The sequence below is a fragment of the Procambarus clarkii genome, chromosome 17, assembly GCF_040958095.1.
Source record: "Procambarus clarkii isolate CNS0578487 chromosome 17, FALCON_Pclarkii_2.0, whole genome shotgun sequence".
NCBI lineage: Eukaryota > Metazoa > Arthropoda > Malacostraca > Decapoda > Cambaridae > Procambarus > Procambarus clarkii.
This window is the reverse complement of record NC_091166.1, coordinates 40,642,763-40,666,726: the sequence shown is the minus strand read 5'-3', so window position 1 is coordinate 40,666,726 and position 23,964 is coordinate 40,642,763. Positions and strand designations below refer to the sequence as shown.

General features: G+C 37.3%; 1 protein-coding gene and 1 long non-coding RNA gene across 4 annotated transcripts in view; one reads left to right on the top strand and one right to left on the bottom strand.

The window, feature by feature from the left end:
* Positions 1 to 19,491, top strand: part of Gclc (glutamate--cysteine ligase) — a 30,149-nt gene extending 10,658 nt beyond the window's left edge. For 2 of the 3 annotated variants that reach the window (XM_045765660.2, XM_045765661.2), the window contains 10 exons: positions 4,019 to 4,128; positions 4,990 to 5,175; positions 6,707 to 6,879; positions 8,200 to 8,417; positions 8,851 to 9,047; positions 10,485 to 10,656; positions 11,678 to 11,875; positions 14,072 to 14,215; positions 16,346 to 16,527; positions 18,675 to 19,491. In XM_045765660.2, coding sequence (XP_045621616.1) covers positions 4,019 to 4,128; positions 4,990 to 5,175; positions 6,707 to 6,879; positions 8,200 to 8,417; positions 8,851 to 9,047; positions 10,485 to 10,656; positions 11,678 to 11,875; positions 14,072 to 14,215; positions 16,346 to 16,527; positions 18,675 to 18,864 — 1,770 coding nt within the window. In that variant the 3' untranslated portion in view covers positions 18,865 to 19,491. Of the gene's footprint in view, positions 1 to 2,521; positions 2,546 to 4,018; positions 4,129 to 4,989; positions 5,176 to 6,706; positions 6,880 to 8,199; positions 8,418 to 8,850; positions 9,048 to 10,484; positions 10,657 to 11,677; positions 11,876 to 14,071; positions 14,216 to 16,345; positions 16,528 to 18,674 lie in introns of those variants that run through there. The other variant, XM_045765663.2, reaches the window with a different exon arrangement.
* Positions 14,343 to 22,103, bottom strand: LOC138365527 (uncharacterized). Its single transcript, XR_011228876.1, has 2 exons — positions 22,002 to 22,103; positions 14,343 to 17,612 (listed from the first exon to the last, which is right to left on the bottom strand). It is a non-coding gene; the product is annotated as an uncharacterized lncRNA (long non-coding RNA).
* Between the last annotated feature and the right edge of the window lie 1,861 nt (positions 22,104 to 23,964).

The following is a 23,964-nucleotide window of genomic DNA, read 5'->3' as shown; positions in this document are numbered from 1 at the left end:
ATATATATATATAGGTGGTTATAATAGGAGCTGCCTCGTATGGGCCAATAGGCCTGCTGCAGTTTCCATTACTACTATCCCCTACACCTGACTTTCCTCCTCAGCTCTCTTGCCTATTTATTGCCTGTCCCTACCTCCTCATCACAATCGACTTGAGAATGGTCCAGGACGGACCGAAACGTCGTCGTCCCTTCAATTTCTAGTGTGTGGTCTGGTCAACATATATATATATATATATATATATATATATATATATATATATATATATATATATATATATATATATATATATATATATAATATATATATAATATATATATAATATATATATAATATATATATAATATATATATAATATATATATAATATATATATATATAATATATATATAATATATATATAATATATATATATATATAATATATATATGACAATGTCAGACCACGGAGGAAAATGAAACAGGAATTTCCTTAAGTACTTTCGTATATTAATACATCTTCAGAAGGAGTCCTTGACTCCTGAATATGTATTAATATACGAAAGTACTTAAGGAAATTCCTGTTTCATTTTCCTCCGTGGTCTGACATTGTCACATTTTTAATCACGTGTTTATTTTCGTGATATACACACATAATATATATATATATATATATATATATATATATATATATATATATATATATATATATAATATATTATATATATTATATATATATTATATATATATATATTATATATATATATTATATATATATATATTATATATATATTTTATATATATATATTATATATATATTATATATATATTATATATATATTATATATATATATTATATATATATATTATATATATATATTATATATATATATTATATATATATTATATATATATTATATATATATTATATATATATATTATATATATATATTATATATATATATTATATATATATTATATATATATATTATATATATATATTATATATATATATATATATATATAATATATATATATATAATTTTTTTTATAATTAATGACTTCTATAACAGTACAGTACCTTTAAATAATATTAATTTTATTAACATCACAGAACAGTTGTGTGAAAATTAAATCCATTCTAATAATCATGTCGGGTGTTCAATCCCCGACCGTCCAAGTGGTGGGCACCATTCCTTCCCCCCGTCCCATCCCAAATCCTTATCCTGACCCCTTCCCAGTGCTATATAGTCGTAATGGCTTGGCGCTTTCCCCCCTGATATTTCTATTCTATTCTATTCCTTATAGAGCGTAAATTAGATTAGGAAAAGCCGGCTAGTAGGCCTGCGCACATTCACCGTTTATATACAGTATAGCATAATTGTAAATGCAGTACACAAACAACCCTTGTATTGTATTTGTATGTACTCGTGACGTCACAAGAATATTTATCAGAAAATATTGAGGCTGTGTAATGGGATTGAACTCGCGTCCCTAGACCCCCCCTTCCCCCTCCCAGGTACATGCAAGCAAGTTAAAAAAAATATCCAAGGACGCGCGGGTTCGATCCCCATTATATGGCCTTATAGCCATATAATGGGATCTCTTAGCTGGTTAAGTGTGTTAGGCGTTGCATTGTTATCTTGATAATTCCTTGAGAGATAAGATTGTTGTCCACCTCACTGGCAGCAACAGTATGCTCCACTTCCTGCCATTTATTTTTATTTATTATTATTTCGAAAAGTTGTTGTTGATGGGTTAGGGGCAACCGTAGCACTGGACTCTATAGTACACTGGATAATGAGGGGTGTATGTACGCCTTTTTCTAAGGTGGCGGAAGGTAGCCTCTTTGGTATTGATAGTGAATCATGGAACGCACTTGTAGCGAGAGGGGTGGAGGGGGGGGGGGTAGATTTTACCCAGGGTGTCGTGTCTACACTATCGACTCCGACATAAAAATTGTGGTGATTTAGGGAAATTAAAAATCACTGCAATATTGACGCTCACTGGGACTAATGAGTATAGCTATTCTTGTAGGTTAGGCGTGAGCCTTTGACGCCTCTGGGTAGGCAAAACAGTTTCATTTTTTACGGAATCGTTCTCCTGAGCGTGGGTTATCAGGTGGATGGGTGAGTTCACCTTTGGGGGCTCACCAGTTGGACCCCTGCAGTGAGGCTCACCAGTTGGGACCCCTGCAGTGTGAGGCTCACCAGTTGGGACCCCAGCAGTGTGAGGCTCACCAGTTGGGACCCCAGCAGTGTGAGGCTCACCAGTTGGGACCCCAGCAGTGTGAGGCTCACCAGTTGGGACCCCAGCAGTGTGAGGCTCACCAGTTGGGACCCCTGTAGTGTGAGGCTCGTGTGGCTAGGGGGAGCTAGGTCCCCGGCTTCAATCACACTCTCTAAACTGACTATCATACTTGGAATGTGTCAGAGGCGCGAGGAGGAGGGCTCTGGAGTTAATCACAATAATCAATGTGAAGCTGACATCGCTCGCGCGTTCTGGAATGTGTAACTCGCCCGGCTCGCTATGCAGGGCCCAGCGTCGACGTCTTAAGCGTCTTCTAATGTATTATATTTACGTGTTGTTCGTATAATATAGCTCTGACACCTTTTGTGACTAATTTGAGTGTTTAATTTGCATCTAGTCCCAGTTCTCTTATGTTTTGCTGTACGTGGCAATGTGTCTGTCTGCTTGGTCAATTCTCCTTAGAAATGTTGTGTTATGCATTGTTACCATTGTTGCGAGGTCCAGATTCCTCGGTCCTTCGCAGTGGCGAGGTCCAGATTCCTCGGTCCTTCGCAGTGGCGAGGTCCAGCTCCCTTGGTCCTTCGCAGTGGTGAGGTCCAACTCCTTCGGTCCTTCGCAGTGGCGAGGTCCAGCTCCCTCGGTCCCCAACAGTTCCGAAGTCCATTTCGCAGAGTCTCCTTGGTTCAGTCTCCTTAGTTCCTCCAGCCTTGTGTAGGGTAGGGTTTGATGTTAGTGTGTCATGGGTGTTGGTAGTTTGATAAGTGCCAACACCCCGCAGGTAAGCCCACGTAGTCGCAAGATTGTGTAGGATCTATGTACAACTTCTAGAGGGTGATGTGTGTGTGCCCGTGTGGTGGTACTGGAGTGGGTGATGTGTGTGTGTGGTAGTATTGGAGAGAATGTGGTGCAGACAGTGTGCTGTGATGTGGGCGTCATCTGCACACCCTCCAGCCACATACCTCTGCAGTACTGCCACACACACCCGACAGACACATGACTCATCAAGGCCGCCACACACGGTGCGATGGACTTTATTTTGTGGCATGTTAGGTAAAGTACATCAATGCACTCATACGAAAGAGCACTCTCCGGAAGTATCGACCTACTTACAGTATATAGATCGTCTTAAACTCTGGCAACTATGTAGTTTCAAATGCGCCTTTATCACGTGACGTTTTGCATCATATGTCAATACTTTTTTAAGAGCCTTAAAAGGAAGCAATATTTGACTTAAAATATCGTCTTACTGTAGCATGAAAGTTGGTAGTATTGATTTTGTTGAAGCTTCACATTTCTCAAACGACAGTTCGCTTTAAATATCACAGTAACTCAGAAATGTACATTATATACACCGAGATATACACCCCCATGTTAACGATGTGTATATAAACTTGTTTGATGGTGAGTATGATAAAGCACCACGACCTTGGAATCCCTCCAGGCCTTAAAGCATACCATCACTACCATAATTATCTGGTATTGCGCCATGGCACTCAACGCGACTTCTACATGCACGCCGCGCATGTAACACATCATGAGTATAACACGGTGTTACATGCATCCTGGTCCACGGTGTGTTACTTGGTACTGGCCTAATTGTGTTATAAGTGGGTCGAGCTTCAGCTCTGTGGTCCCGCCTTACAACTGTCACTCAACTGGCGTACAGGTTCCCGAGCCACATGGGCTGAATTATATCTACATTTGAAACTTGTGTATTTGGGGGGGTTTACTGTACACCTTATTGTGTTGTTCGCAATACACTCTTCAACATGGTTCTCCTGTGTGTTTCAGATAGAATACATGATCATCAAACTGGACCATAAGAACAGGAAGGCGCGGCTCAGTCTTCGGGGATCAGAACTCCTCGAGGTCTTAAGGGAGGCCGAGGAGACCAATCCCAAGTGAGTATTGGGGAAGCTGGGAGCAGTATTTGGGCTCTGGGAAGTAGTGGGGGAGCTGGGAGCATTACTGGGGAGCTGGAGGTGGTATTGGTGAACTGGGGGCAGTACTGGGGAGCTGGGGGTGGTATTGGTGAACTGGGGGCAGTACTGGGAGCTTTAAGGCAGTACTGAGGAAATTTAGGCAATATATTGAAGTTTAGGCATTCTTGCTGAGCTTTAGGAAGTTCTGAGAGTTTTAGGCAGTTCTGGGGAGCTTTAGGCCTTACTGGGGATTTTTAGGCTGTCCTGCAGAGCTTTATGCATTACTGGGGATCTGTAGAAAGGTTATTTGATTTAAATCAGAATTTAAATCAAAGGGCTTTTTAAATCATCCATGATTTAAATAAAAAAAATATTTTAAAGCTCAAACTATATAAAGGTTTTGATTTATACAAGGTTTTGATTTATGCAAGTTTATATCATAAATGTGCATATTATTTTACTTACATAAATAATTTATCATTTAAGGTTCTGTACATTTAAGGCATATATGTATCATGGTGCAACATCCATGAATTTCACAAAATTATTAGTTTTAAATTGAAGCAGTTCTCAGTTTAATAAAAATATAGCCAGAAATATTAAGTAACGCATAAAAAGCCAAAAACTTGGATTATTTTTTTATTTAAATCTGGGCACGACAGAGGAGCTTTGGGAAGCACTGGGGAACTGGCACAGTTTTCGGGAGCTTTAGGCAGTACAGAATAGCTGTACTATGGAGCTGGGGCAGTCCCAGGGTTGGTGCTTGGGCAGTGTTGAGACCACATGGCGGTCATAGGATAAACATGGTTAGTTAAGTGCTACACTATTTTCTGTTAACAGGGAGGTGCGGTCACTGTGGCGGCCGGAATATGCAGAATACATGGTGGAAGGCACCCCCGGACAGCCCTATGGTTCTCTTGTCCAACACTTCAACATCGTTGAGCACAACATGAGCTTCCGTCGAAGTGAAGTACAGAGCTTATTACAGCCCGACGAAGTGGTTCTCTCGCTCACCAACTTTCCTAGGTAATTTGTAGCACGTCTTAATGACACTGATGAAAGGATGTGTGGAATAGAAGTGCAGAAAATTGACTTCTATAACAGTACCTTTAAATAATATTTCTTTTATTAACATCACAGAACAGTTGTGTGAAAATTAAATCCATTCTAATAATCATGCTATACATGGGATATAATGTATATCTTTGTGGGCCTAGCATTTCTTGTCTTAATTACTTAGCAATAAAATCAAAATTTCCTAGTTGATCAGGTGTATATTTATTTATTTAAGGCTTTTAATATACTGTACTGTAATTTCCATTGTCTGGGAAAGGAAACCCTGTACAGAGGCTAAGTTGGCCAACTCTTAGGGCCAACTTTGGCCTACCCTAAGACACGACCCAAAATACGTCCCTAATCACAAGAACCTATTTTACTGCTAATTGAACAAAGGCATCAGGTGAATGTGCCCAACCATTTCTCTCCTGCCTGGGGATTGAATTCAGGTGTCTCAGTTGTGAACCAAGGACATAGACTACTGTGCTACCATTCCATACAAAAGAATAGCCCAGAAACAAGAAGCATGTGAAATCACAGACAAAATGCTGGAATGGATAAAACACAGAAAGCAATTGTGCTAATAGATTGTGATCAGACTTAAAAATTTAGAGGGGAGGGAATCACTAAACTCAGTTTTAGAGCCAACTCTTCTTGTAATCTTCATCAATGACAATGTTGCAAACCATTATCAGAAAATTTGCAGATTATACAAAAATCTACAGAAAAAAAGAGGAAGTTAAAAATATACTGCAGTCATGCATAATGTTGTACATTAACTTCACAAATGGTAAAAAATCTAGCAGATGTGAGATTTAGCAGTATATATCATAGCTACCATATTGATATTGTAAACCCTACAACAGATGATTAGAGAATGATTTTATAGTAACAAATTCCAAGCTCAGATTGAACCAATCAGCCATCTAATCCACTCCCAAAGAAACTAATGACATTGAGTGGTCTTCGTTGACATTGATGGACGAACGACACAGCAACAGTCCAAAAGTCATTGAAAACTGTTCAGCAAATAGGAGCCACAGAAGACAAAATAAATTGGAGTAATTAAACAATCTTGACTAAAAGGAAAAAAATATTGGTTATACAGCTTTAGTGCATTGGTCTACATCACCAACTCACAATCAAGGAGTGCAGGGTTCGATTCCTTTGATAGGCCAGAGACAGTTTGACATGTTTCCTTTCACCTGATGCAACTGTTCACCTAGCATTACAAAGATACCCAGGAGCTGGGCAACTGTTGTAAGCTTCATCCCAGTGAAGGTCAGTAGTTGGCCTAGGGGGAAACCTCGATATGCCTAGGTATAGGCTTCCCATTCTCCAACAGCAGGAAACTAAAACCCTTATTTTCCTCTACCTAAACAAATATACTGTATCCCAAGTACCAAGTACCAAGTACTGTATTGCAACCTCGATGTATTTTATATTACATCCTCATGCAGTAAGCTTAAAATGAAACACTGAGGAAATAGTATACTTTCAGGATGGGTTGTGAGGACTTTACCTACCCACCATCTTGTCCTGATCCAAATTCTGGAGTTTCTCGATCTCTATTCTTCCCGGAAGCTGCCATCACACAGAGTCATCCACGCTTCAAAACATTAACACGCAACATTCGAGAGAGACGCAGAGAAAAAGTTGCAATCAATGTCCCTAGTGAGTGATTTATTTGCTAAAAGTTTTTAATTGGTTAATTTGAATGTCAAGTTTGACAAATTTAACATATACTAAAATTTCCATTGGAGTACAGTACTGGCATATTTCAAATTGTATTTGATAGTGTTCAGTGATTTGAACATCATTAATGTATTTTACACAGTCCATTACTCATTATACATAAATTTTAATAATAATTTGTATTCGTACAAAATATACATTTGTTATACTTTTATTTTATATTTAATACACATTTTTTACTTTCATTTAAGTTTTAGATTTTCTGCAAGGCCTCTAATTAGCATTTTGGGCAAGAATTGAGGCTGGGAAAATAATAGAATGTTGAGCTTAGTAAAGCACTGTTTTCCAAGATGGTTTCTCGGATGCTTTCTCGATATAAGATCTACTGTATTTGGAACAATTGGGATATTGCCACAATGCTAGATTCATGATTTTCTCCCCAATGCCTGGTAAGTCTTTGCTTACATAAATCTTGCACAGATACGTAAATCTGTGTATCTATGTATTTACGTATGTAGGTTAGCTTAGCATTTTAAAAGCACCGAATCACCGTCTGTGGTTGATTGTTCAATAAACCCCTGAACTATATGTTTAACACACCTCTAACCCTGTCCAAGGAGGACAGAAGAAAATGTATATACAGTATTTTGGTTAGCATTGTAAATGTGTGGCCATGTCTGTGGTAGAAAATAATAAAAAAAAATCTTTGCAGTAGGTCATACCAAGGAGAGAACGAGGTAAAGGAGGCAATGGCAAATGCATTATAGCATGCGACAGGGAGCAATTCTTTCAGAATCCCTTGCAAAGGCGTAATAACAGCATAAAGAACGGTAATTTGCACTTTAAAACAGTCCTTATGGATAGAACTATTAGTTGCTACTGCATGGTGGCAGCACCCTACATCTAAACAGACTACTTGGATGTTACACACCTTTAGCCTAAACCCACCACCCACCAAACAAGCTTGGGAGAGATGGGATAAAAAAGTTGGGAATGGATGCATCCGTGGAATCAAACTCAGGAAATACTGTAGTGTTTTCGCTTTGCTCAACACTTAAAATCTTGGGTAAAGACACTCAAATGTTGCTCTGAGTATCTTATGTTGAAAAAGGGGTGAAATAAGAAAAAATGAGATAGGGCATTTACCTAAGCTGGGAATAGATGTTACAGATGTTAGTACTGTAATTCTTTTCGTATCATGAGCCAAGACGAAATGGGGTCTTCGTACCCGTAATATTTATTGGTGTTAATTTAATCTCTCTTGCATTTCAACTCATTTTATTGAATTTATTTTTTCAGTTTATGTAGACCTTAAAACTCCAAGACCATTTGTAGAAGATTTATCCCAATATGGAGATGATGGCAGTTCGGCAGCGGCAGCGAAGGAGGACCATGTGTACATGGATGCCATGGGCTTTGGAATGGGTTGCTCATGTCTGCAAATGACCTTCCAGGCATGTAATATCAATGAAGCCCGGGTTCTCTATGATCACTTAACACCGCTCTGTCCTGTCATGGTAAATATTGTACGTTTGTAGCGCTTGATGAGTCCAGTTGGGTTAGATCCTCTGGAATTTAGATTGATATAAGCCTAATATATATACACATTGACTACCTGTACCCAACACAATGAATTATTATTATCTCAATGTTATTTTACTTTATTATGGCTATTGTTTTACATTTTCAAATAGGGTACATTGTTGGATTTTTATATTTATCTTTTCCTCTCAGTGACTGCCTTATATTCTCTTAACCCATAAAAGGGTTGGGTAATTTAAAGTCCTAAATCGTTATGTGCATGACAAAAAACACCAGTAAGTAGTTTTTCAAACTAATGTATAAAAAAAAAGTCATTTGGTGATTCAAGCACAGGAGGTAATCACAGATAGCAATTGGAGGAGTTGTATGTTGCAATCTATGTTGCAGCTGTATTCATTTCATCCACAGCTTGCTCTCACTGCTGCTTCACCAGTTTACCGAGGATATCTGACAGACATCGACTGTAGATGGGATGTGATTGCTGCCTCTGTAGACTGTCGCACTCGGGAAGAGCGTGGGTTGGATCCTCTCAGAAACGACAGATTTGTGATACCCAAGTCTCGTTATGACTCGGTGGACTGCTACCTCTCGGAGTGTGGTGCCAGGTTGGTTACTAAGGAGAATGTTTACTGCTTAGTTTAAAAATATTATGATACTTTCTTTGTTGCATTAAGGGCAAAGGTTATAATTAAGTGCAGTAATAATTCAGTGATACTGGTCCTAAGTAATTACTTAAGTAACACTTGGGTAATTACACACATACACACAGGTATCGACGAAATTGGCAAAGAATAATGTTTGAAAACTACAACTTAAGAACAAGAGGACATAGGTTCAAAATAGGAAAACAAGGCTGTTGAAAAATTGTTAGAAAGTTTACTTTTGCAAATAATGGTAGATGGTTAGAACAAGTTAAGTGAGAAGGTGGAGGCCAAACCAGTCATTAGTTTCAAAGCATCATATAACAGAGTACTGTACTGGGTAGACGGGACACTACACATCAGCTAGACATAAACAGCTTACCAATGGCTTAACAATCAGTAGTTTCAAAGTGTTATATGACAGAGTGCTGGGAAAACGGGGCACCACGAGCATAGCTCTCATCCTGTAACTACACTTAGGTAATTACATTTAGGTAAATAAAATTATAAGATCCATTAACACACACCCATCCAGATAAGTAAGACATTGGTGTCACTAGATTTGAGCACCATACTTTTGAGCATAATGATGTTTCCACACATTTAACTACCATATATAAATTCCTCAAATTACACACCATTGAATAATAATAGGGCAAAAGAATAGATATAAAACCATTCAAAGACATTGAAATAGTTATGTAAAGATGTATTTACAGCAGGTGCTATGCTGACCTTGGATCACTGTTACAAGTTTATAAACACTCAACCATCTTATTGGTTCGTTATGGTGCACAAAAAGTAGATAATTATATATAACATGTGTATGTACTGTATTATAATAACAGCAAAAACACTGATTGATCTACAAATATACAGTAATATAGTACAGTACTGTATATGTGTCACTAGATATGAGCACCATATTTTTCAGCATAGCGATGTTCCAAACATTTAATTACTAGTATATAAATTCCTCAAATTGCACACTATATATATATTGAATAATATTACTGTAAAAATCTAGACATAAAACGATTTAAAGATATTGAAATAGTTATGTAAAACTGTATTTGCGGCATCCTCTGCCAAACTGCTTGGCTTATAGCACATCGCTGCTGGTGTGTACTCTATCAGCACCTGAATATTCTCAGACTCTGTCATTCCATCGCGGCCAAAGAATGTCACATACAATTTTTTTCTCCTGTGATCAGAGAACACATTTTAACAGTATTTGAAGGAAAAAAAATTAGGGGGAATAAATTTTTTCTACTCACTGGGGGTTTGTCATATTTAATAGCAGTGCAGAAGAGTAGCTAGAATGTAACCATGAGTATAACAAGGTGTGAACCGGAATTGTATATCTTGTTGCTTGACAGATTCTAATTCTCCGACGGACAGGTATAATGATATCCCTGTGGTGTGTGATAAGGAGATCCGGCAGAAGCTCATAGATAGCAACGTGGATGAGTACATGGCTCAACACATATCACACCTCTTCATTCGGGACTCCATATCCCTCTTCTCGGAGAGGATTCATCAAGATGATACAAGGGAAATGGACCACTTTGAGGTAGGGAGACAATATCTCTCATTATCTCTTGTGACTTGCAAGTGTTTGTTTTGTAAAAACTTTCTAAATAATTAAAATGGAGAAAAGTTGGTATTGGATAAATTTTTTAATTAAATTTCTGATTTTTATTTTGATTAGAAAAGTAATAAAGCTGAAGAATCAGTTTTTGCAGACAATGTCACAGTACAGTGGCTGAAAATTAATAACCCATGCCACACTTATGAAAAGAAAGGAAACATTGCAACTTTTTGTGTGGGTTAGGTTATTGGACAAATTTTTAATAATATTGTGCAACACTAAAATACTGTGCAATATCATGTTCTAAATAACCTAATCATGCTGGGATGATTACTGTACTGATCATGATTACTGATAACTGGGATGAACATGATGGGACTACAGCTCCTATCTTCAGACACCTCACGTCACCAAACTTAATGAAGGATTCAAGTATGGCATTTCCTGCCAGGTATATGCTTTATGTCCAAAAATGCATCACAACGCAGAAACACTAAATATATTAAAAAATACACTGTAGAGAATATTAATTAAGTGTTGAGGTATTGTTCTGCATATGATATTGGAATGATGTCATGTTGAGTAAGGTTTTGTTAATTGAGTGTTGGAAAGTGGATGTTATTGAAGTCAAGGCTTCAGTTGAGGAACTGGATTAGAATGCTGAAGTTTCATCACCTGACTCGTTCTCCCTGCATATTGCAGTCATAAATACAGTCAGCTCAACAATTGTGTTGTTCTGAGTTTGAATTTCTGCTAGAACAAGATGTTTGGGAACAACTTATGCTTAAGAAAATCTTTTGAAGCAGTGTGATGGAATAAAACTCTCATCCTGGGTTTGGAGTGACCTGGGATGGGAGTTTGATCCCATTGTATTACTCCAAACATTTTTCTCACTGCTGTATCATGCTATTGTGATTTCATTGCTCACTAATGCCTTATTTTAAATATAGTAATTACAGTGTACACCAAATGTAACATTAAAACTTTTTTTGTGTTTTTACAGAACATTCAGAGCACTAACTGGCAAACAATGCGATTCAAGCTGCCACCAGTTAATAGCAACATAGGGTGGCGGGTGGAATTTCGACCTTGTGAAGTTCAGTTAACAGACTTTGAAAATGCTGCCTTTGGAGTGTTCATCGTGCTGCTCACTCGTGCAATACTTACATTTAGACTTAATATGTTAATTCCAATATCAAAGGTAATTTTTAATTTATAACTGTTTATGGACAACTCTCACAAATCAAACTTAAAGGTATGGGGGGTAAATAAAGATATTTACAAGAGAAGTCATAAAGTGACTTCGGGACTTTTTCAATGTCACTAAAGTGATGTAGTGATGTTTAGTCATGCGTCACTAAAGTGATGTTGGTTTGACAAATGAAAGCTGTATTTGATCATTAATATTTAATGCTCTTGCCACTTCTCAGCTACAAATGCAGTACATACAGATGGCAAGAATGCTTGGAATGTACAATGAACATTGGGATGTTCAAGAATATGATCTGAAACATTTGTAACATACCAGAAATGTCACACGAGGCTGAACACAACACATTTCTAAAATCATCAGATATCCTTTTCTGATTCATGCTAAACCTGAACATCATAAAAATTCATCCATGCAATTCAAAACTTGGTATAAAAAGAACTTATTATAGTACAGTACCATCAAATCCACATTATCAAATACTGCGCAAATTGAGGGCTGCCTGTATGTACAGTACTGTACTGTATATGAATTTGTTGATACTACTTATTATATCTTACATGTTTTATAATTATGTACATTCGTCCCTTGTTATGGGCAATTAGGTTTGTGCAATATTTGATATACTAAAGGTACAGTAGCTATTTAATACTAAGACGATGAATCATAATAAGGTAATGTAGCTGAAGATATGATGACCAAACCATATACCAGAAGATGAAGAAACGACGATATTTTGGTCCGTCCTGGACCATTATCAACTTCTTGCTTGGACTTGATAATGGTCCAGGATGGACCGAAACGTCTGCATTTCTTCATCTTCTGGTGTGTGGTTTGCTCATCATATTTAACACTTAAATTTTTTTTTATAATTGGCTAAATGTGACCTCTAGTGTAAAGTTTGTGGTTTTCTATATGATTCAGATACAGTACCTTCATCTATCATGTATCCTGTACTGGCCATGGTAGTATCAGTATCTGGCCATACCATTGTTACCCAAAGCACACCAGAAGTTGAGGAGACTACAATGTTTCGGTCCGTCCTGAAACATTATAAGGTCCTGGACAATCGATCTGATAATGGTCCAGGATGGACCGAAACATTGTAGTCTTCTCATCCTCTGGTGTGCAGTTTGGTCATCATATCTTCGGCCACATTAGTGTGACTCACCATCTGCATTTGTTTCCCATAATACACTTTTCTAAATGTCGGTACATATTGTTCAACGGCTTATGAACTGTATATCTGACAGAAAACAAAAGAAAGCCTATACAGTACAAGTAAAATATGGCCCATTCATTTGACAATTAAGATAAATTTATTTGTAATCTTCTTAAATAGTACTGTACACGATTCATGGAAAGTGCGTTTTAATTCTTATCAAGTTATTTGATACTTTTTTCAGCATTTTATTTGAGTATATTTGTTTCATTCTATTTAATATTCCAGCACTATAGTTACTTTTAAGGCGATGGTGGCTGGTCACAAACATCCAGCTGGGTACAGGTAGCTTTTACCTCTTTATGACTTTTAAGTGGAGAGTATTTAATATTCCTGTTCATGAAGGTGCTTTATCAATTACAGAGTTAACAAGTTTTTTTTTTTTAAGTCTCTGGATTGTAAAACACTTATCATATACAGTACACACGTCGTCTTAGCCCAATTTGCATGAATTTTTCTTTACACAGGTTTCACAGGAACATAATTCTCTCATGGCTTTCCACAGAATGCATCTTTCACATATTGGAAGGACTAACTATAGAAATGATGTTAAAGGCTGCATTTGCTTTTAATACAGTGTACAGTACTCTATTTTTTCCATTAGGCAAACTTCATTTCTATAGTTTGTCCTTCCAATATGTGAAGGAGGCATTCTGGGAAAGTCATGAGAGAATTATGTTCCTGTGAAACCTGTGTAAAGAAAAACTCATGCAAATTGGGCTAAAAAAGTCGTGTGTATATGATAAGTGTTTTACCATCCTCGGACCTTAAAAAAAAAACTTTTTAACTCTTTAATTGTTCCTATCATTTTTCCATTGTTTGCAAGCAAGTACTCTACCTTCATGCTCTTTGAAAGTTGATAGTTTATCACCATTATAAAATTATGTTCAAATGTAGTCGTGTGCAATAATTTTTTTGTTAATGTTATTCACTGACAGTGGACTATAATTAAAGTTCTTCTTCAGGTTGATGAAAATATGAAGAACTGCCAGAAACGAAATGCGGTACTGGATCAGAAGCTGTGGTTTAGACGAGAAATTTTCTCCCGCGAGTGTGACAAGGGTGATGATGCGTGTCAAATGACTGTCAGCGAAATTATTAATGGAAAGGTAAAACTTCTTTTGCTATTATTATTATTTCATCTGGCTTTGCCACATAAAAATGCTAATGAAGCTAGGGAGAAACAAGACAGTGAGCACAGATGTAGTTTCACCTTGGGTTGTGAGAGAATGTGCATTTGAGCTCAGCCTTTCACTTTTATTGATTTTTCAGGCATCTTTATGTACAGGAGTTTTGGCAGATATATGGAAAAAAAGCAAACATAGCTCCAATCTACATAAATGTAAGCAGGGAAGACCCTGTTAATTATAGATCTGTATTTCTGATAAGTATTGTAGTTAAAACATTAGAGAAAATAATTAAAATCAAGCCAGTCTACTTAATTTCAGTGACAGAGCAATAAAGATGGTTGGATTGATTGTATTTATCTGGACCTAAAGAAGGCTTATGATAGTCCCACATAAGAGGTTGTTCTGGAATATGTTGGAGGAGTGACAGGAAGACTTATGACATGGATGAAAAAAATTTCTGAAAAAAAAAAAAGTGAGGGTAGCAATCATAGGCACTGTATCAGACTGGAGAAGTGTTATGAATGGAGTACCTCTGATAAATACACACTACTACAGACCTTGATAAAGAGAGAGAGAGATCAGAATCTGACAGACTCTTACAAATTCTCTGCAAGTGTCATATAGATCTTTTCATGGTATGAAAAGATCATGCCATGAAAGACGTAAATGTTTTCATGGCATGAAGTACTCAGTCACGAGCCTGCAGAAGTACATAATCGTTTGGGACTGTAGAGGCTTAGTTGCGACCTCACAGTGCCTGTTACTGTACTCCTAATGGACCCAGTTGAATGACTGGGTCCATTCAGCAGAATTCCATGAATAAACACAAGACAGGGCTACATTGTTGAAGTGACACGAGAGCTTGGATAATGTCACTCTCATGAATTTCCCTGACCGTATTGACCTCAAAGGGGTCATATCAATGAATATGTCTACGGTGGCACTTTGGAGTGCTTTAGTGGTCTACCAGAGTGACTTAGTCATGTTTCAATGACTTGAGATTCTCCAAGGTTAGTAACTAGTTTTGGTGCTAGAGGAAAGCCATGGCCTAACATAGCAACTATCATTACATTTGACTGCCTTAAATTGTGTGGATAGTGATAATTTGTATCAAGGCCTGAGCATTCAATTCATGATAACAAATGGTGAAAGTCAAGGGATTCAACACTATCTCAAAACTCTTGGTGTCAAGATAGAAAGGCCCACTTGATGTTCAGTAAGTTTGTGAGAGGATCTCAAAAATTTGTTGTACATTGCTGATGGGGAATGAATTGTCAGGAATCCCTTTACCTTAAAGGTGCTGCCACTTTCGGGAGGTGGGCAGGCACCAAACTAGAAGTTAGCAGAGCAATACTTGGTGGGCTCTTTATTGCTAAGTATTGCTTGGACGATTGATTTTTGAGAATGAACCTTTTGTTGTCATATGGCATCCTGAGTGATGTTTAGGACCTTTTGCATATCTCATAACATGGATGGTGCTAGTATTCCCAGCTTGGTGCCTTCTGCAGACACAGCACGTATTAACTTCCCCGTCTTGTTTGGGATGAGGTCACACTGCCCTTGCTGGAATTTTACCACGTCCATGTGAGTGCAGGTCATGACCTAAAGGAAGTGACAGAGTGGTTCACCTCTGAAATCTGGCTGTTTAAATAGTAGTGCTTCCTCGATCTTAGCAAATGTGCTTATGATGCACAATTGAGAAAACGAAAGAAAAAATACAGGAAAAAGTGAAGAGATGAATAAATCTGTGTGTAAAATAAACAATGAATAAATTTTTTCTAATAAAAAATAAAGAATAAACAAATGAATAAAATAACTCGTAATGTCATTGTTATTTAATATCTTTGCCGTTACTTTTTATATAACATTTCTTGTTTCAGAAATGCTTTAAATTATAACACAAAATCATACAGATAAATCCAAAGAAACACATCAATATACATTTTATTTTTGCAAATTTCTGATTACACTCCTATTGTCATTTGTTTGCTGCCCCTCCTTTCATCATGCTCACTTCATTTTATTCATACTTCTCTTTTTCATTACACATTTGCATTACAATTCATTACACATTACACATTTGCATTTACATTTCATATTTCATTGCAGGGAGAAGAGTTCGTGGGATTAATCCCATTGGTGCGTCAGTATCTGGGAGCACTGGACCTGGATGCGGACACAGCGTGTACTATTGGCCAGTATTTAAACTTTATCAGTGCCCGAGCTGCTGGGACAGCAGTAACAACAGCTACCTGGATAAGAAACTTCATTACCTCGCATGCAGAATACAAGTAAATATACCTAAAGATTTAAAGTATCATATCATGTTTACCACGTTTTGTATTTTAATATGTCTTTACTGGGTTGGTGCCCTTGAGGGATTCCTTTAACGAGACACCTGGATAGCTACAGGACTCCACTGAGGGGAAGCCTCACCAGAAAGAGCTATTTCATTACATTCAGTGCTGGATTTTTATAATTTTTTGTTTAATTTGAATCCTAGAGCTGTTGTGTCGAGAAGAATCCCGGTAAACATCACTTAGCTGTACACTACAGTATGTTAAACTAAAAATGAGCACTGAAGATTTGTTAAGCTGATACAGTACAAGTGATCATCAGTTTAGTACCTAAAATAAGAACAGTGTGGGGATGCTAATATGTTCTGTAATTTTAGTTTTTGGTTGTGAGCAGTAGTGTATGTGAGCCTCGCAAACTGTCACTGTTTATTTTGTGTGGTTGTGGAGACTTCTTTGTGGCACTCCATCCCTACCATTTGTTCTTGGCCAAGAATGAGAGACCGACTTTTAGGAGAGGGTTCATTGTAATTCGGACCTGGGTCATTTATCTTACACGGTATTTTAGCTGATGCCCTGTTTTGTTATTTGTTAGCATCTTGGCACTTTCATCTTAAATTTTCAGTTTCCAGCATCATGGTTCCACATACCAAGTGCTGTCTTGTGGTTAGTTCAGAGTCGTCAAGTCATCTGAAAGCCTTTGCATTCTTCTCTTCAGTGTCTTGTGCTAAAAATACACCATAAAGGTGAACAAATGGTCAGAAGACTGCCAAATGCTTTTTAATATCAATAAATGCAAATGTGGGGCATAATAATCCATGTCACAGTTATCAAATTAACAGCATTACCTTGTAGCAGATTGATGATGAAGAGGACCTTGGAGTCAGAATCCATCATTTGCATAACATTTCCATCAAAGTTGCACAACAAGTGGGACCAACAGTAAAATGATAAGATGGATTATATAAATCCTAAAATCCAGGGATCCCATCCACAATGCTCATACTATTGAAATCACTGATGCTGTCATCCCTTGAGTACTGCTTGATACTCGCTTTTTCCTTCAGAGCAGGAAAGATTTGCTGAAATAAGAGGAAATTCAGAGGACATATACGGCTCGCATAGACACAATAAAGCACCTAAATTATTGGGATTGCCTCAAAATGTGCTCTCTAGAAAGGAGACAAGAAAGGTATCAAATAATATTTACATTGAAGGTACTGGAGGGCTAGGTCCCAAATTTATAACATACTGGAGTGAACGATATAGAAAAAAAATGTAGAATAAGAGCCAGTGAAGAGTAGAGGTGCCATAGACACCATCAAAGAACACTGTATGAACATCAGAGGTCCACTGTTGTCCAATATCCTCCCAACAAATACAGTACAGTATAAGAAATATTGCCAAAAAAAGTGGAAGTTTTCACAAAAAAACTAGACAGTTTCCTGCAAGAAATGCCAGACCAACCGGGCTGTAGAATGTCTCTAAAGGCCTCTCCAAGGAAAGGCAGCCTGTTGGACAAAGCTCTCACAAGTCAAGCCCTGGGCTTGGGCTAAGGGAGTAGAAGAACTCGCAGAACCCCATCCAGGTACAATAGTAAACAATAAAAAGCAATTTTCTGAGCACTAAATTTGGGTGCTCCAATTCCAGCCTAGCTTGTGCTCGGTTTTGCTTTGTCTTAACCCAGAGTTTCTGGTGGAGTGTTGGGAGGTTGGACTGTATTGACTTTGTTGGGGTTTTTGGTAGTGTCACCTCATGGTGACCTAGTGGGGGTGTTTGGTAGCTTGGTCATGGCTTGCCTGTCTCTTTGATGCCAAGTTATGACTGGAAATGGCAAGACTTATGTTTACATCCTGGGCTGAATTAAGTATTCTTCAGTGTCTCTAGTACCAATAAGACCAGGTCAGAACACTATAAAATTCCCTGTTACACATGCAGAATATTTTGTCTTGACTGCATTAGATCTTAACCAGAGGTCAGTGGGATCTTGCTTTAAGGAAAAGTTCTTTTCATATGCATTCAGAGCTGGATTTTTGGATATGAAGCTCATGTTTTTTTTATGTCTAATTACACATTAACCTAGTTGTACAGTTATATGACACCCTTAATTCTTACAGTAACATAATGTTTTTGTGTATTCGCAGACAGGATTCTGTTGTGAGTGATGGAATTGCTTACGACCTGATTATTGCAGCTAGTGATATCACACAAGGGAAACAAGAGTGCAAAGAGTTGCTTGGTGGTACACCCAAAACTAAAACATCAGAAGATATACCAAAGGCTATGAAGAAGATTATTCAGATGTCATGCTTGGCACCACGCAATGCCGAGTAACCACCTTCCACGTTCCCTTCCCCCTTAATTATCGTTATAGCGTAATGCAGATGTCGGATAACACACCATAAAAATGTATGCAGTGGAATATAGAGAATGAAGTGATTGCTAATATTTATTTAATCTGCTTGGACAGTATACAAAATTACTTTTCAAATTTGGGCTACAGAATGTGATATTGATGTTAATGACATTCAATTGGGATTAATTTTACTTGGATGGACAAGTCATAAAATGGGAACAACTTTTCTACTGCATGTTAGTCAGCTTCCACCAAATGGTCATTTGGTGGTGGTGGATGAAACTGGGACCAGAAGTATTTTTAAAACCCAAAGAGCTTGCAGTTATACCACATAAAATAATATTTTCAGTATATTAATGAGTACTGCATCACAATTTTTTCCTATTAAAAATGTCATTGAATCTTTTCTGGGAGAGAGACTTCATTGGCTCCCTGAAGATAGCCATCATGGGGTCCACAAGAAAGGCATTTTTGATTATATTTCTTTGAAATATGTTTTTTTTTAATCTGAGAATTTTGTAATTTAAGACAATTGAATGGTACTGTACTTAGTAAATTTTAAATACAGTACTGTATGTAAATAATTACACATGCTAAAATAACTACTTGTAGATTTTTTCTATGCACTGGTGTATCATGAAGTATTTATGGCTGCTCTAACTAGGTTTTATTTAATACAATTCAAATGTGTAATTCGCATACATCAAAGTCATTCCAGACAGAAGGCTTTAACATTATTGCAAGTCCATTGAAAAATAAAATTTTAAATTAAAAAATTATTTTTTTTATACATAAAATAATTTGTATAAACTTGTCTATAGTATGTATGTATTCACCTAGTTGTGCTTGCAGGGGTTGAGCTCTGGCTCCTCAACCTGCCTCTCAATTATCAATCGATCAACTTATTTATTAACAATTATTCTGTGAAATACTATTTATGTATTTAAATTGGCACCTAATTATAATATATACAATAGAATATACTCTATGCAAATTATAAAAAATGGATCATACATTGTATTATAAAAAATGAATTGGGTAGGGTATACTACACTACTGCCCACAGGATGCATATAATAAATCTAATTCATTGTGTAGAGGGGACAGGAAGCCACAGTGTATTCATACACAGTAGACTTATACTGAGCCCCCCACCCCCCATCAAAGGCTGAATTACTGACCCCACCTAGGATGCAACCCCACAAGAAGCTGACCAACTCCTGAGTACCTACTCACTGCTAGGCAAACAGCAGCATTAACTGAAAGGAAATGTGCCCAACCATTCCTGTCCCACCCAGGAATCAAACCCAGAATTCTAGATTGTACATCGAGAACAAATCCGACTGTACTAACTACCGGTTATGGGGAAACAATACCCTTCGACTATAACGCCGGTGCACAGGATGGGTATTGGGTTTAGTACTACCAGTACATGTACTCTGTATCACCCACATGTACTCTGTGCCCCACCATCAAACATCCGATGGGTATTAGGTAATACATGTGAAAAAAATATTAATTAATAATTACCAAAGTTTATCAATTTATTATACAGTTCGTGCAACCTGGGAATGGTCAGTAATTCAGCCTTGTGGAACACAGCATGGAGTTCTTGCAGGACAGTGCTCCAAATTTAGCTAAATTTATTCGTAAGGAAGTAATTGATTACCATCTCTGATTACCTCTTAGCAGCCCGAGGGCACCAATATTCCGAGAAAATAAAGAAAATCTAGTTGATTTGGAGGCAGTTAATTAATAATTTTAATAATAATAATAATAATAATAATAATAATAATAATTAAGATTAATAGTTCACCTTTGGTATACATAGCCACCACCTATGGCACATTTTAGTATTTTGGATGATTTTAAGGCTTAATAATTGAGTGTAATTAATTATCAAAAGAAGGCACCAAACCGGGAAATTAAGAGTGTAGTGAAGTAGTCAGCGAAGATGATAGCTGTTGACAGATGAATGCTCTTTACTAAAATAGTTTACTCTACTAAAAATAGTTAACAAAGTGGAGACTTATAACTTGTTTAACTAATGTTTCAACCCATGATTTAAACAACTATTCTACAGTGCATCTTGTAAAAGGTTAGCATTTAGGAGAAATCTTGGTGCATCTCAGTAAATTATAATAAGCACTATAAATTACTACATAAAATAATGATGCGTTTGCTAAGCAACATTATATACAAGAGTAAGTTTTGAAAATCTTAGAGAATGGGTTGAAGTAACGTTCCAGAAAACGATGTGACGCTGGAATATACATGGGGTACACTACTGCAAACAGATGGATTTAGGATCCACAACAAATCACACGATGTTTATTAGGTCCACTACCACCCAAAAGGATAGGTATGGGGTCCATTTTCACCCGTTGGATGGGCATTTAGTTCACTACCACCCACAGGATGGGTATGGAGTCCACTATCACCGAGAGGATGAGTATATGATCCACTACCGCCCACACTACCACCTGTAGGATAGGTATGGAGCCTACAGCCACCCATAGGATGGGTATGGGGTCCACTATACCATCCTCAGAATTGGTATAGGGTCCACTACCATCTTACAGGATGAGGCGCGCCTCATCCAATAAGACTAGTCTTGAGACTTATACTCCAGGCGCTTGAGGAGTACCTTGAGGAGATGGAGACAGAAAGCAAGTAATTATCAAAAGAAGGGACCAAACCGAGAAGGCTATGTAGCACCATCAAATGTGCAGAATAATCAGAGGGTGCTAAATATCACCAAGGATGCCAATACGAGAACAAAGACGCACAAGGCGAACGACATCAAAAGTCTTCAAGGCTTCGTTCTTCAATTTTTCAAGCCCTCCAAGCTTTCTTACAGGCATCAAAGCAAGCACAGGTGAAGCACAATCAACTAAAGATCTGATGTATGCAAGGTACATAATTTTGACAATTCTGACATTGGCACCATAGCCCGAGTGACAACCTGCAACAGCTTTGAGAGCTGTTGTTGTTGTTATAGATTCAGCTAATCGGAACACGTTCCAAGTAGCACGGGCTATGGTGAGCCCGTAACTTACCTGGCACAGAAGCGGGGCCAGTAGCACGGGCTATGGTGAGCCCGTGGTGGACTTACCTGCCACAGGAGCAGTGCTGTGTTGGCCTTGAGAGCTCGGAGTCTCTCTTTATACTGACAACAGTCTGAATACAACAGGACCATACAGTGGCACCTCAAGGCCAAGGTATTCCAGGGAACATAGGATTAAGGACTTACTCGAAACGCTATGCGTGCTAATGGCTGTACAAGAATGTAAGAACTCTTGTATATATAAATACAACTTGTGTGTAACTGTTCCGAACCTTAATGGAATCTGACCCATATATCAATCAGGTCAACCCATGTGTTGCGTTTCCAAAAGGGTCGCCCATGTTAGAATCGGTGAACGCCCTAGTAATATTGTTGAAAACATCTTAATAACTTATTAAACCAAAGGTCTTTTCATGTCAGAAGAACGGCAGAAACTGGATCTATATATGAAAACTCTTTCAGGGCAAAATTTAAAGTAAAACTAAAGATATTTGTAGTTGTATAAAAGTTGCATTTTTCATCGGTCGTAGAGCCGAAAATCCGCAATATTCATCTCAGAACAATGCTTATTTCACGCAGAATCGTTAATAAACGTAAGATTTTTATACGTCTCAAGAAAGATAGAAACATAATCTTCATTTTAAATGCCTTACCATGGGCATATTTGTATTTAAAGCGAAGATACGTGTATTTTTCTAATCGGCGAGCTCCGATCCCGCACAGATCGAGCAACGGAGTAACTCTCAGAACAATGCTTATTTCACATAAATTCGTTAATAAACGCAAATGTTTTTATATGTGTTGAGAAAGATAGAAATATAAGCTTCATTTTAAATACTTTACCATAGATATATATAAAGTTCTAATGAAGATACATGTGTTTTAATAATCACCGAGCTCCAACCCCGCACAGACTGATCGACAGAGCAACTCTCAGAACAATGCTTATTTCACGTAAATTCATTAATAAACACATATGTTTTATATGTCTCAAGAAAGATAGAAATATAAGCTTCATTTTAAATACTTTAACATAGACATATATAAAGCTCAAGTGAAGATACATACGTTTTTATAGTGGCATTCAGTAGCTTGTCGGTCATGGAATGCAGAAGCCTACGCACTTGCCAATATAGTGTGTAATTAACAAAGATACGCTTATAAAGCCTAAAATATTATATGCCTTCAGAAAGACAGAGATATGCTCGTTATTGTGAGTGCACCAAAGGAAATATATCTTGTTGGAGGACAAAGATATATCAATTCTAAAATAAGTTTCGACTCTCGCTCGGGCGAGAGATAGCGCGACTCTCGCCCCATCTATTGGAGATTCTGTTCACCTAATGACCCAAAGCTACTCAAAGCCTCCTAGCATTACTTAAATAATGAAGAAATATGGTATATTTATTCACTATAATGTTGGTGCTTAATGCAGAACACGAGAAAACATATATTTACTATAAAATAATATACTTCCATTATGAAATAAGTAAATATGTGGCCTCATAGGAAGTCAACGGTCCAGGTGTCAATGTTGTGGAGCGACTTATCTAAGATATATTGTTGTCTGGAAAGTGTTTGTTGGCATATCAACCTTCTGTACACAGTGATCCAGTCGTCGCACTTCTCTCCTTAAATGATCGCAAATTTAGTTTATTATATTAACAAGTAGAATACGTATTTCTAATAATATCTAACATAACTAGCCAGAAAATATTTAAGACTTATTGAAAAATACATGTCTGGAAGTTAAATCGACTTCATAGAACAATAGTGTTGGTCTATACTAATCGTTATTCGTTAGTATGCGTTCGCTACTTAAAACATTTACTGTACTGATGTAAAATCTCCCATGTCTCTTCGCACATGAAACACCGAACCTTACACACTCTCTGATATATTGTTTAATTAATAGAGATTTACTAATAAAGCTTATAATTGTATATGTTATCAAAAAGGCATAGATAAAGTCGTTCTTACGTTTTAGTCACAGAGATTAGATATTAGTAAA